The sequence below is a fragment of the Abramis brama genome, assembly GCF_963993115.1.
Source record: "Abramis brama genome assembly, chromosome: 21".
NCBI lineage: Eukaryota > Metazoa > Chordata > Actinopteri > Cypriniformes > Leuciscidae > Abramis > Abramis brama.
In genome coordinates, this window is record NC_139983.1 from 23361779 (window position 1) to 23377018 (window position 15240).

General features: G+C 39.8%; 1 protein-coding gene across 6 annotated transcripts in view; it reads right to left on the bottom strand.

Annotated features, from left to right (window-relative positions):
- esrrga (estrogen-related receptor gamma a) overlaps positions 1–15240 on the bottom strand; it is a 176879-nt gene that overhangs the window by 20750 nt on the left and 140889 nt on the right. For 4 of the 6 annotated variants that reach the window (XM_084096787.1, XM_084096785.1, XM_084096788.1 and 1 more), the window contains 2 exons: positions 7089–7199; positions 4281–4463 (listed from right to left, as the gene is read on the bottom strand). In XM_084096787.1, coding sequence (XP_083952913.1) covers positions 4281–4463; positions 7089–7199 — 294 coding nt within the window. The remainder of the gene's footprint in view (positions 1–4280; positions 4464–7088; positions 7200–15240) is intronic. The other 2 variants (XM_084096786.1, XM_084096789.1) reach the window with 1 other exon arrangement.

Below are 15240 nucleotides of genomic sequence, written 5' to 3' on the forward strand. Positions count from 1 at the left end.
ACGTAATCGTTTTATTATACCCCGAGAAACCTCGCTGAGTAGGAGTCAGGCTTCCATGACTCTCTCCTTCTCCTGAACCTATTATGAATGCACTGGCCCTGACAATTGAGGGAGCGAGAGACAAGCCAGGCCAGAAGAGAGAGGGACAGGAAGGTGCAGAAAGCCAAGAGAGGGAAAAAAGATGGAGGTGGGGGAGGCAGAGGAATGAAGTGGAGTGTGGCAGTACCTCGGTATCTACATAAAAAAGATTAGAGTCGACAGGGTTCCATTTTACAGCTCAATCATATTGTGTTAGCACACGCTTATCCGCGTGCCAGTGAAAATTGAAAGGGAAATAAAGAAAGAGAGAAAGTCCCTGAGATAGGACCAAGAATGGGAGAAGCCCGAGCAATTTCAGCCTGCATAAAGGGCCTGTAATAGTGAGGGTCCTGTCATGCTAAAAAGCCAGCGACGGTCCGTTCACCGGCCATTCTTGTAGCTCGCTCATCAAGTCAAGTGCGACCGCCCTCCATTGTGTGCCGCTGTGTTACGATAAGGCATGTCACAACCGTATGACAGCGCGTTTTCATTTATTTGGATTCCTCCCGGTTGGCGCGAGGGGACTCTAATTCTATTTACAGATAAAAGCACAGGTTTTTGGTTCCCACTTTGTTCTGCTACAAATGTTTGCTCTTTGCTCTCCCCCCATGCAGATTGAACGCAAAAATTAAAATTACAGCATGAATACAACACAGTTTCTTTTTTCTCTCTACTCCTCTTGGCCAGTGTGAGGGGACACTAACTCTATTTACAGATAAAAGTAGTTTTTTTTTTTTTCGCTCCCGCTTTTTCAGCTACAAACGTTTGCTCTTTCCCCTCCCCACGTGCGGCTTAAATGCTAAAATAAAATTACAGCCTGAATGCTTTAATCTCGCAAATGAGATTCCTCACCCTAATCCACATTATGTCATTTTCTGCCTTTTTCCTCTCTAGTATTGAGTTAATATCACATTTCCAAATCCTTCCGTCTTCCATAATGCCAGGCTTACAGGAACGCGTGACGCCAGGGTTTTGTTCAGACAGCCTCTCTCGTCGTGTGTTTGTAAACCATATCGAATGTTTTCATGGCCTATGTGAGCATGTAAATGATCAGAGGAGGGAGAAGGGGAGAACTATTAAAAAAGCAATCAGAAAGGAGCGTCCGTGTCTGCGCCGCCAGCGGAGGGAGCTGCCGTCGAGGCGTCTTTAACTCTATTCCGCAAAACACAGACTGCTTCATTATCCGCCAGCTCTCCGCAGCGGCAGCTCCAGTAATACTGAGTGATGTTTAAATTAGTTTACAATTTGCCTGCTCTTCGCCTAGGACAGATCGTAAGCGAAGGCGCTCAGAAATGTCAGCGGCGCTCCTAACCACCGTAACAAATTGTTGCCCGTACGCTGCACACCTAATGACTTCAAATTAGCTTCTGTGCGAGAGGCTGACAGTTTGTTACGTCTGTTAGCAACATAGCCGCCGTATCATGAGCCATAAATTGGTTTGGGCTCTCGGGGAGAATGGAGGCCTTCATCAATTTGATTAAAAAAAATTACTGTACCATAGAAACCGTACAAATAAACTAGTCGGAAAAGAGAGGAATGCGCACATGGAGCTGTGGCTGAGGGTTAGGGAAGGCTAACAGGAGGCCTTGCGTGTCTGTCTGATTGTGTGAGGGTAAATAAAAAAATATTTAATTGAAAAAAAAAAAGTCATGAGTAGGAATGGAACTTTATACTGTATCTCGCACTTTTCTTTGGAAATTTTCATCGGGATACAGTGGCAATCGGAGCACAAGGAGCAGGAGGAGATGAGAGCCGCAGGAATACCTGCTCCGGAGATGAGGGGGCTCCTTCCTCTTCAAACAGACACAGAATTGCCTGCCGAGGTCTAATCATACAATCATCTCTCTTCTGCTGAGCAATCGTTCATAGAATGTGAACTCTGACGCCAAATGTACACTGCCAATCGAGAGACTCCTCTGTTTGCTTTCTGAACAGACGCCTATGAAGAGAACTAACACATACGAACACTGCGCAGGAAGAAAAGAAAGCTATGAATGTGCAAATGCATACACACAGAGTGTGCAGAAGTTCATATACAGACTGAAACATAACGGACACTTCTTAGCCTGAAAAATAAATGACAGGAAAACTCATACATTCTGTTACTCTACAGTATGGTATACTGTACTTTGCAAAAAAATACTGATTTTTGTTTTGTTGCCATACCTGCCAATGACAAATAAACTCAGAAAATGTAGTCCTTAATATTTTGTGCAAAAACTGTATTTTGCATCATTTTTTAAATAGAAATGTCTAGATACACTTATTCCTATACTGATTACTATAAAACTTAAAGTTCACAAAACTGGCTTGACGAGCATAAATTATTGAGCCTGAATAATAGCCACTATATTGCACCACGCTATACAGTAGTATATTATTATTATATTAATAGTATATAAACACATATACATACATATATATATATATACACCTTTCAAAAACATCATAAATGTTTTACTGCCACTTTTAATCACTTTAATTCATCCTTACTGAATAAAAAATAAAAAAAAAATAAAAAAAATCAAAGCAGTGTCATTACACTACAGTATACACTACAGTATAGTCTGCTATACTATACTATATACATAAATGTGCCACATTCCAGAAGCTACAGCGGTGTGGCTTCCTGCACACAGGGAAAATCCCATTAAATCCACAGGGCAAGTCTGGGTCAATCTGGCATGGAGCAGCAGAAATAACCTCACAATCCTGCATCTCGTGCCTGGCAGGAAATTGGCACTCTGATGAGCTTAAAGCCCGTTTTATGGCTTGTGTGGCACTATTGCCCTGGGCCAGTATTAGCACAGTCATATCTACAGCACAAAGGGAACTACAACACAACTTCCTGTGCAGCTAATCAAGGTGCTATCATGTTCTGGTTAAAACGCTGGATTCTTTTGTAGGTAAAAGTGGTTGAATAAATCTCATAAAAGAATCTGGGCATGTGAGTATGTTCACATGGCGTGAAACTACCACTCAGTCTCTTCCTCCTTTCTTTCTAAGTTAACCACTCTTACTATTGTCTGATTTCAGAGCTTTCTTTCTCTTCACCTCATTTTTTCTCTCGCTCCAGAGTCAGTCACCTATGGGAAGCTCTTTTCAAACAGTGAGGGATGAAGTGGGCCGCCACTCTCTGTGACCAGGGCCGGCTCAGATTAAATGCAAAAGAAGGGCTTTGTTAAGCAGATTACTGGAAACTCCTCATTCTGTCTTGTGGAGATGGGCAATAAGCAGCAGTAGAAAGAGAGAGAGAGAGAGGAGGGGAGGACACTTCAATCATGGTCAGTCATGCCATTATCGTTCATGGCTAATGTCAGGAATCCTTTCAACAAGGCTGCTGATTGGCTGAAACAGCAGGCGAAAATGCCTCCCATCCCCTCCACTCCTATGGATATCGTGCTATACTGAGGAAGAAATTAAGCTAAAACTAAACAAATTGATCCCTGTCTGCTGTCACAGAGGGTGGAAAAATGCTGACCTAAGGACTGTGCCACTGGTGGCCTGGGTGATGGCAAATGTCCTTGATTGACAAGGCACAGCTTTGTTTGTTTCAGCATAGTGTTTTGCTCCTGCTGAAAACAGCAATTACTCAAACGTGCTTTACTTTGTTTTTTCCTTCAGTTTTTGCACATACAGTGGAATACAAAATTCTGAGACTACATTAGTTTATTTTCAGGTTTAAATGTAATTTAAATCTGAAAATAAATAAACGGTTTTAGGATGCAGAAAAATATAAAATAAAGAAAAAATATGACAAATAAATAAATATGTTTTTTATATTTCTATAAATAAGAACATATACAAAAAAAATGCTTTCAAGAATCACAAGATTCTCAAATCATGCTGGATAAGTTCGATGGCAAACAAATACTAATTAATTCTGAAATTAATTTCATATTTCAGTTAACTTATTCACTCACTGTACTGCTGATAATGTCATTTGTGATGGAATAGAAGCATTGTTTTTGGAATTAACAGAAACATTTTCAGACTTCTGGACCCCACTGTATTATTGAGTTTCTTTTTTGTTCTAACATTTTTCTAAAAATGTTATTAGATATTTAATATCCTATGTAACCTTTTAAAATATTTTCAAACTTGTATAAAATAACTGTCTTACGCCAGAACATCCAATCCACGGTTCACACTGAGAGTTTACCTGTAGTTGCATATAATCTGTAGCTCTGCTCATGTCCTACCTGGGATATGCTTGGCCCAGCCAATGTTGACCACCAGTTCCCTGTCCGCCAGGTCGCAGAGCGTGGTCAGGGCTTTGATGTCGCTGTCGGGCACTGTGGGGTCAGGCATGGCGTAGATCTTCTCAGGCTCCGCCACCAGCAAGTGAGACACAATCTTGTTATCTGCAAGGCAGCCAAAGGGGACTGTATTTGAACACCGAGGGGAGAACAAAGAAACAGATTGGGATTATACCAGCAAGGTCATATAGTGTTTGGTTCAGTAGCAAAGAAAGCAATCAGATAACATGAAATATTGGCAGAGTTGTTTTCTTTGGGCGGAAAGATGATGTTTGTGGTACTGAAAAAGCTGTTTTTGGCTTATGAATCATTGCCTGGTGTCATTTGTAATCGAAAATAAAAGTATTTTTGGTTTCTTGTTCATAGGTTAGGAGAGAATTTGATGGTGTAGAGCAGTGGTTCTTAACCTGTTTTGCTTCAATAACCAGGTTTTTTTTTTTTTTGCCCATCAAAATTGTTTATATTCAGGAAAGAAAATGTATATTATATAAATATATATTTATATTATATAAAAATATTTACAATTTGTGATTTTTAGTAATGGGGGCTTTTCATGTTGGCCAAATGAAACTGCACTGCAATAAAGAAATAAAAATAATTAAAAATAAAATTGTAAAAAATAAAATTTGGTTGAGAACTACTGCTGTAGAAAACGAGATTTTTTAAAAACCCATTGTGGATTACGCTGAATTGTGCATATAAAGATTTGTGTTCGGGGTATTCTGTCAATCTAATGAGAGAAAGGACACACATTTCAGATCGGATTGCGGAGGTGAGGGAGATTGGAATAGGTAATTAGCGACACCCCTTACAGTTAAATGAAATTCATTTGCTGTTTAATCATCTATGTCAATGCAATATGATAGACAGACAGAAGCCAAATACAGCACTGCAATCTTTGTGTGTATATCTGTGTGTTTTGCAAGGCCCAGATGAATCACTTTAAGCCCATTGCATCTGTGTTTGAGGTCCGAGGACAAAACGGATCACTAAATTAAAAAGCATTAACTTCTGAGGTGTGTGTGTGTGTGTGTGTTGGAGGAGGGGAAGAAATGGATCAATCAGCCCAGCCCTGCTACTCCAGGGAGTGGGGGAGCCTGTAAGTGCTATCTCTAGGTAAATCTTATTTAATGTTTCCCTAATTAGAATCAATGCAACCCAATTTCCAAACCCCATGCCTTTGTTATGTGCAAATAATCAATCAGGTAGGCTGGGACCATGGCTATTCCTCTCTGTTTGTGAAAATAGAGAAAGAGATAGAAAGGAAAGTGAGAAAAGATACATAGAGCTCAGAGACAGACTGATAAAAGCCTCTATTAATGGGACACTACACTAAAATACGAAGACACCTCACAAAACCAAAACATTTGTCTGTATGCCCATGCAAGGGTGGACGTCTTCTGGTTTACCAGCTGATAAAAAGCCATCAGTGGGGATTTATGTTAGAAAAAAATATATTTGAATCCATAATTTAATTTAGACCTAAGCGAAGGCAAGTCTTAAACTTGCCCCCAAACATCTATTTTCTGTGTAGGTAATGGGTAAAAACCAAATAAATCTTAAAAACTGTTTCAAAACATATTTCAAAAGAGCAATAAATTATGATACCAATGGTAATATAAATGCAGCTTCTATAGCTCCAAAAATGTTCATTCTAGATTAAACAGACTTGAATTAAAAATGGAAGAACGACATATTGAGAGATTCATCCTGTTTATTTTTCTATGAGTGGTCTGTCTCCTCCCCATTATACTGTCCCTGAGCAAAGTCCACATCTTGCTAACATACAATAGCAAGGGGGAAAAAATGAAGTAATGAAAGTGGATGGGAGCTGGACATAGAGAATAAGCTTTCAAATAAGTTGCTCTCGGTGGCTGGAAATAAGCCTGAACCTGGAAGGAGGGATCAGTAGGATTAGGCAGAAGGTTATTCAGAGCGCCGTATTGCTAAAATGATTTCTACCACTGTAATAATTAAGATTATTTTCGCTGCTATCATGCATAAAAGCATATTGTATTCCAGGAGAATATGCTACCATTAAGTAAAAAGGCTTTAGGGACAAATCTGTTAAGCGCTGCCGTGCTGTCTCTTTGCAGAGCAGTCTGACAGCGCGGAAGCTCCGGTATTGTGGGTTTGATGTCTTTGCCAGATTGGATTTAATCCGGATTAGGCCTCTCTCTCCTTCTCGTGCTCGCTCGCTCTCCCCTAACACACACACGCACACAAACATCTTTGTCGATTGGCTCTGTCATATACTACATCTCTGTCTTTCTTGTTTTGTGTCCAATTTCCTGGTGCATTGGAAATAAGGAAGGCCAATGTAAGGTGACATTGAGATATTAGAGAAAGATACTGTATTTTATATATATATATATTTTTTTAAATATATAAACTGAAAAGGTGGTTCACTCAAAAATGAAAACTGTTTACTTACAGAAGAAATTATTTTAAATATGAAAAATGTCTGAACTGTTTTTGTCCATATGATGAAAGTTAATGAGGTCCAAAACAACACTGGACCCCATTGCCTTTCACTGTATGGGGAAAAATATATAGATGGGTAAATGGATAGAAAGGTGGATAGATAGATAGATAGATAGATAGATAGATAGATAGATTAAAATATGATGATAGTATGGCTTAAATAAGTGTGTGTATGTGTGTGAGAACAAAAATCCCTTCTTTAAAAAATATAAGAAAAAATCTCTTTATAAATGTGAAGACATTTAATGCACACAATGCAGTTCTTACATGGCTTTTTGGCCGGCAGAGCCAGTTGAGGGTTCAAATAGGGGCTGTTTTCCGCATCTATCCGCCGTTTGTACTTCTGTCTTCCGCCGCGCACACGGTCCAGTCGAACACCTGATGTAAAGGAGGAGACAAGAAAAAAAGGCAACATTTACTTTTCACACATCATTTTATCACAAACACAACCTCTTCAATAAAGCAGGCAGATAACGTGCGCTGTCACTTTAAAAGCACTGCAAGTGGAGCGGGCCGCTGTGAGCCAGCCATAAACGGCACGACAGCTGTCAGTGGCCATTTCAGGGATGTGGACAGGAGATGACCAGCTGCTGACAGACAGGGGCACAGTCACTCTCTCCATGTGACATCCGGACACGCACCTGCCCATCTCCCGCTCGTGGCGTGTGTGCATCTTTAGAGCACTCAAGTCACAACAGAATAACAGGTAAACACCAGAGAGCCATTTTTGTGGCGTTAACGCACATCTTCAAAAGTGTTGGTGACAACAATTACAGGAGTGCAGGAGCGTTCAAGTACTCAAGTACTCTTGTGAAGCACCTCACCGTGTCTTTAAAGGCTGTCCCATTCTCCTTCATTATTTAAAACTCTCGTCGATATTTTTCCCACACAAAGAGCGCAAATAAAGTGTGATGGGGGTAATTTATTGAGGTGCCACGGTTGTGAAAACATTCTGAATCCATCCATCGCGACCTGCGATTCTGATGAGTGCAGAGCCTTAAAGACCTGTCCCTGCTTTTAATTAATTGACATACAAAAGAGCCTTAATTTAATTATGCAAACCTCTCTAGGGGATGGGCAGTTTCCGTGGAAACCACTTAAAGGTGGCCTAAGACCCGTTTCATGTTGCATGCTGGAGAGGAACGGAATGGACATGAAGGCCCAGTGGGCCGGCCCTCGTTTCACAATTAAAACACTAGAATTCTCGTTTATCCGAATGGCGCTCAATCGGCACCTCCGCTGGGCTTTCAAGGCCTGACACTCTGAATAATTTAACAATGAGATGCACCAGTCTCATATTGAAGATCACTGACTAAAATTTTGAAGTGCCGCTTATGGGTTTTACGTATATTTTAGCTCAATGAAATGTGAATCTGTTGATTTCAGTTAGGATGGTGAAACAGACAAAAAACACAAGGGTTTTCTCCCCAGTATTTAGATCAGTTAATCAAAATGGGTTTTTCCAATGGGAGATTCTTAAAATTTGAACCCAAACCAAATATCAGGTTACATCCTTGCTGACAATGCATCAAAACTAAGTGAAAAGCTAATTCATAAATTTAACTCTGTTCCATTTATATGGGCAATATGCCTTGTATAATTTATAAAATTAAAAATTAAATTAATAAAATAAAAGTATTGCCATATTGTACAGACCATAGCCATATTATTTCCTCCAATAGATCAGTGTTGCACTGTGATTGCACCAAACACACGAGCGTATTTTGAGATGGCGTGTTAAGTGTTAATTAACTTTGACCCTGGCTGGTTGTTGATTATGTGACATTGTACTGCAGGACAAAAGCAGATCCGTGACCCTGTTTGCTCACATTTCCACGAAGGAACACACGTCCCACAGGCTTCGTTTTACACGAGAACGGCGGTCTTAAAAAGATGTCACATTACTAGCATAACCTCCTCGATGCCAGCACCCGAAATATGCAACAACACACGACTCTCAACATGTTGACAGCCTCTCATCTTAACAAGACCGACCCCCCAGCCAGAAACCGGACACTGCCCTTTTCCGGGTGCTTGGACTACAGGGTTTATTGGGCTAATTCACTGCTACAGACATGCTTGTAATAGCATCACCTGCAGTCCTGTACGGCATCTTATATCTCGCTCCTCCAAGAAACCTGCATTTTCCATCCCGATTAATGCGGGTCAGATTTATAGCTCTTTTATAGCCTGATTGGTTGACTTTTCCTGGTTCTAGAACAAGAAGTGCAAATGACACCAAAACCATCGAATTGAGTATGTATAACTGTGTTTTGTATGTATAACTAAAAGTTTTGCATCTAAGCTCATCATCTTTGTAGGCCTGCACTAGAAATAGATGATAAATTAATGCAGCACAACCCTAAAAGAAGCTGTCTATTATTAGGAGAGCCTCCCTCATTGCTGAAGGAGAATCGTTCAAGGATTAACATGCTCAAAACAAACAACATTGGAATAAGTTACCCTTTGTAACTGATTTGCAGCCAGCTTTGTGGCTTCTCTTATATGGTTAAGATTAAGATGCGGCTACAGGATGCCGACCCGGGGGCGATCGCTACCCTCCACAAACGGTGAGAGTGGCTTTACACCATCGGGGTACATCCGTCTGCTGATAGACCTTCTATCGCCACATGACTCTAAAGCAAGCAGGCGCCTGGCTGCACATGATGCCCCGCTGGGTCAGGTTTCACACAGGCGCAGATACAAAGAGCTGCTGATTGTTTGTTTGATGGCGTATCTATGGGTCCATGTGGAATGATCTTGATGAATTACATTGCTTCATGGGACGACCATGGCCAAAACCACTCTGTTACAGTCTCAAAAAAGACGAAATAGCTCTTACCGTTCAGTGTATGTGAATGTTATGGGTTTCCTTAAAAAGGATGACAAGTCAATAAGAGTTCATTTAAATGGACAGTTCAACCCCCCAAAAAATTAAATAAATACAATTCTGTCATCATTTACTAACTCGTATGTCTTTTGAAATCTGTAGGACTTTTTTCTTCTGTGGAACACGAAAGGAGATCTATAGCAGATTGTCCAAGCTGCCCTTTGCCATACACTGAAAATAAATGGGGACTGGATCTTCAAGGTAAGATTTTCTATTGATAATGACTTAATTTTCAGTCATTTGCACACACAAAGCTATCATTTGCCTTAAGAGAGTGTATGAGAAGAATATAACCTTTTGTGATTTTGTTTTTGTTCTTTTTGGAGATTGACAGCACCAGTCCCCATCCACTTTCATTGTACTGAAAAGACAAGCATGGACCTTTTAAAAATGTTTCCTTTTATGTTCCACTGAAGAAAGAAATTGATGCAGGTGTGGATGGCATGAGGGTGAGCATAGACAGAATACATTTTTTCTGTGTGAACTGTCCCTTTAAATAAGAGGCTCCTTTAAATGACAGAAAATTATGCACTATAATTTATTCATAATACATTTCTTTTCTTTTTTTAAATGTTCCTCTGCTAACAGCTTGAAGCTCACAAATAATATTATTTGTATGTTCTGTGATTTCTGATTAACTTCGTACATTAGTACTAATGTGGACAATGACATGAAATGCTGGTAAAGATTTTCACAGCAAATGGCTCAGATTTCATGCAAGCATTCGGAACAAAAGGAGGTGGAGAAAGATGATTTCATTTCATACTGTTGTAAATCCCCAGTAGATTACAAGATTTTACTGTTTTAATTAAGATGACAAATAGACTAGTTGCTTCATGGTGAAATCCCTTTTCCCTCGTTTTAAATTATCCTACTATCCTCTCCGCACATCCCCCTACATTTTTATTAGGACCCACAGATGACCGTAAACTTCTTACAAGGCTTGTTTTGAATTTCATAGGTGGCGTGGAATCCTGCAAGGCGTCTGCAGAAATTTACGGGGAAGTGTGAGAGAAACAATCAAACTAGCAGCAACGTGTGCCACTTTAAAAAAAGACTAATTAATCAGACGTGCCCAGAGAATTCTGATGTCTCGAACTTACGTCATTATATTACACCTATTCTTGTTTAGTAGTCAACAGCATGTGTGCAGACACACTAAAGAGGCAAGGAGACTGTTGTTTTGGCCAAGGCTGATGGGGAACTGAAGAGTGAATACGGCAGCCAAATTTCTCACAGCTGACATGCATAAACACTACGCCGCGTCCACTCAACAAAGGCTTAAGTGTTCACAGGAACGTCAAACGTGTGCTGATAGTTCAGTTTCTTTTTACAGGTTCTATGTATCACAAGAGTATAGCTTGCTCTCTGATGAATATATATATAGGAACAAGCACTTGACCAGCTAAATCTAACTACCAGAATAGATCTTCCATCAACAGTATGTCTACAATGAAAATGAGACATTGACCAAAGCAAACATGAGAAGGAGAGAATGTTGATCTGATTTACTTGCTACGATGAATGAATGAATGAATGAAAACTTTATTGAACAACAACAATCAACATGAAGTGTTCAAAAGGATAAAAACACAAAAAAGCCCAAAGGCTTGTTTCCATTGTGGTCCTTAAATAAAACAAAGTCAACGATTATTGTGGACAACATTGTAGTCCACTCTACTATTGTGTCATATAGTATATGAATTATTGATATCTTTTAATAGTAGCAATAATGCTTATCAGAGTCCAAAATGAATACCACACATGCCAATGGTTGGAGAAAATTACAGACTATAAATAATTCCTTACCTGCTATGTACTTGTTTTGGCTACAAAACACAATGAATATTTCACATATGTTTTTTATGTTTCTGAGGGTAATTTGATCTAAAGTAAAGGTCAATACTATGTGTATGTCACAACAGATATTTTCTAATTCAGATAATCTGTTTCGTCGTCTCTGAATCATCGTGTATGTTTGCAATATTCAGTGTATCACTCTTACAACTTCAATTAAAGCGGCGCTATGCAGTTTTGGCAATTTCTCTATAGAGCTCCCCCTACAGCTTCAGAATAGATATTTGACAACACTCTCGTAAAAACGACCCCCCCCCCCCCATCTTCTCCCTCTGGTCATGTGCATTTGTTTTCAAAGAAGCCGGCAACGCACGGAGCCATGTCCACTGAGCCACCATTCAACCCGAAAAAAGTCATATAACCATTCCAATGACTCCGAAGCTGTTCAGTTAAGGTAAATTAAGCTAAAAAAACCCTGCATAGTTCCCCTTTAAACCAGTTCCTGTTCCAGTTCCTTGTGAAGGTACTATCAACTGGTAACTCTGTACTATTTACTTGCCAAGTACATTTTGTACTCACATTTGGCTCTCGATGGGTGTTAATATTGGACCCTAGTGCTCCTCTTCTCTAAAAAAGCATATTTAACAGTCATTAGGCACTGACAGAAATGAACATAGCGTAAAAGTACCAGAATCTACTAAGCTGCCAAACTCCATTAAAATGTTCATCATAACTCTTTCTCTCTTATAAAGTAGATATTCTAAAAGCATTGCCATAAGAAAATGACAACCCAGCTTCATTCACATATTCTTGCTGGTTCACTTTAGCTAAATCCAAGGGGGACCAAATTGTTTTAGTCAAAGTCAGCAGCCCTATTCCACCGAAGCACACATTCTCCAGTCTATTCCATTAATGCTGTGAGCTTTTATGTGGAAATAACTGTGACCTATGGCAAAGGGCAAAACAAAGTGTGTCCCGTGTGCTGAGGCCAGCCCAGCAAGCAGGACACCCCATTCTGAGAAAAAGAGCGAATCCCAATTGCAAACGGCCGAGTTTACACACAAGATGCAAATGGGCCTCGGACAAATGAACATGGGAAAGCAACAGGGCTGCTGGTTGCCAGATCCCCTGAGATCTACAGAAATGAATTATTAAATCTTCACCAGGACGATGAGAGAGAGAGAGCGCAGGAATAGAGAGGGGGTAGACACACACTGTCATCTGAATCTCCCTCTTAATCCAATGAGAATTTATTTTCTCTGCCGCTGTAAATGTTGGTCGCTAAGCTGTGGGACAAGTGCACACTGTGGTGCTATTCATGCATAAAATGTGGATTTCTATTTGATTTTCTGATGTTTAAGCCTGTTAAATTCCCCCCTGCTCCCCTGGCACAATCGTCTCCCCTTGAGTTTCTCCGTAACGTAATTACATTGAGGAGCAAATATTGACAGTATTTGTCTTAAGCTTTGAAATGTTCAAATTCCCAAACAGAAAAACCAAAACACAAACAAACTCAGAATAACGTCTGGGTTCATTATTTTGATTGGCCGGCTAGAGAAATTAAACATTGAGGGTGGTACTTTGAATTCTGGAATATCAGAAGTGATGCTTTGAATTTTTGACGGTGAAAGATTTTTGTTCGTGTTCGGCTTAGCCCTTGACAAGGATTTGCATTCTTTGAAAATGTGCTGACCATCAGCAAGTAAACAGACGTGACCGTCTTGACAAACAAGTCAGGTTTGGTGTGAGGGAGTGTGTGTGCCATTGTGTGTTCAGAAAAAGGACGTTAGCAGTTTGTTTCGATTAAACAGTGGACACAAGTCAACGACACATTCTAGAAGCAAAGAATAAAGGCCCCATCCCTCCCCAAAGACATAATCTCAGCAACTCAAAAACCAAAAACCATATGAAAGAAATTAATCTTATGAGTGCAGTATCACTAAGCTGCTAAAAGCCTAAAAAGAGTCACATCACAGGTGAGTGGATTTACATGAATAACATGCATGTGAATGACTAGAGCTTTAGAGCTGCCTTTTCTTCCAAACATGCTCCTGAAAAAGTGTAAAAAATAAGTCACATGACAGGCGTAAAATGAGTTTCATTTCAGCTGCCTTTTGTTGTTTTTGTCGTCTTCATATTTCTACATAATATAATATTTCTACTAGTGTTGGGCAACGATTAATCGCATCCAAAATAAAAGTTTGTGTTTACATAATATATGTGTGTGTGCTGTGTATAATTATTTTGTATATAAAATACACACATGCGTTATATTTAAGAAAAATGTTTATATATCTATATCTATATATATATATACACACACACACACAGTATATACATGCAAATGTTTCTTAAATATATACATGCATGTATGTGTATTTATATATACAAAATAATTATACACAGTACACACACATATATTCTGTAAACATTATTATGTTAATCATTGCCCAGCACTAATTTCTACATACTATTATTTAAATTAGGACTTTTTCAGTTTTAATATGAATATCTGTAAGTTAGACAGAATACGGTATAGACATCTATATGCACAGGATCCCAAGAAAAGCTCGCAATGTACCATATCTCTCTCACTATGTTAATTTTGGGCCAACAGTCGATCCTATAGTACCTGAAAGAGACCCTCCTCCATCACCGCCCACCCCTCTGCACACAACTCTCACTTAATAAAGAGCCATCCGAACAAGCTCATTTATTTTCCAGAAAATTAACTCACTTTCAGTCCTGATTAATGATTTTAATCTAAATGAATCAAATTAAAAATTGAAAATTATATTTCCAAAGCCCACAAAAAGGGGGGAAAAGACAAGGAGAAAAGACCATTCCCACTTAACAAATGAGCCTTCAAATATTAAAAGAGGAGCAGGAGTGGGTGATCCTAATGAAATGTGTCCGGTGCTTGGCTGCCTCTCCCTACACACAGGCAGATCCAGAGTCGGGAAAAAAGAGATGCACAGAGAAAATAAAGAGATAGGAGAGGGGGAGCCCTGCTCATTGTCCACAGAAAATCCAGAGAGAATTACTGAGCTATCTACTTACTTTAATTATTGTGTCATGCCCTGTCCATTCCCAACACTACTTTAAAAGAGAATGAGAGAGATGCGAACTGTAGGTGCCACGGTCATGTGACTGCAGTGGGCCGAAGCTAGTGAGTGGGCATTGACTGATGCGGACAAATTTACTGTGATATTTCGGCACAGAAGCTGGGTGCGTGGCTAGCTGTGTTTTTTTCGGGGCTTTGTTGCTAACCTGCCAAATGCTTGGCTGACTTAATAGACAAAGTGATGAACGGCGATCATTTTGGGGCGGAGGAATATTGCTGACTGCCGATATTGGAAGCACTTCTGATTGGATCACCATCGGATTTCCCACTTCAAACGGCATTGTGCATTGGAGAGACGGGTGGGGGGATCGGCATCTAGGTCAAATTGACATGTTAGTGCTTGCTTTGCGAGGGGAAAAAACACAACTGGAGTGATGGAATAGGCATCCGTGAGTGGAATGGTGTCACTTGTGTAAAGCTGTTATTGGTTATCGAGTCGTGGCTGTTCAGAGTTGAGCACAATTTTATTATGACCCATCTTTCATCCAGGATCCCCAGTATAAAGGACACGGAAATTTTAGGGGGGTGGCGAGTGCTGATGGAATGTCATCCAAATGATTGAAATGTTGAAATTCATAAATGGAAACACAGTGCTATCTTATGGCCCT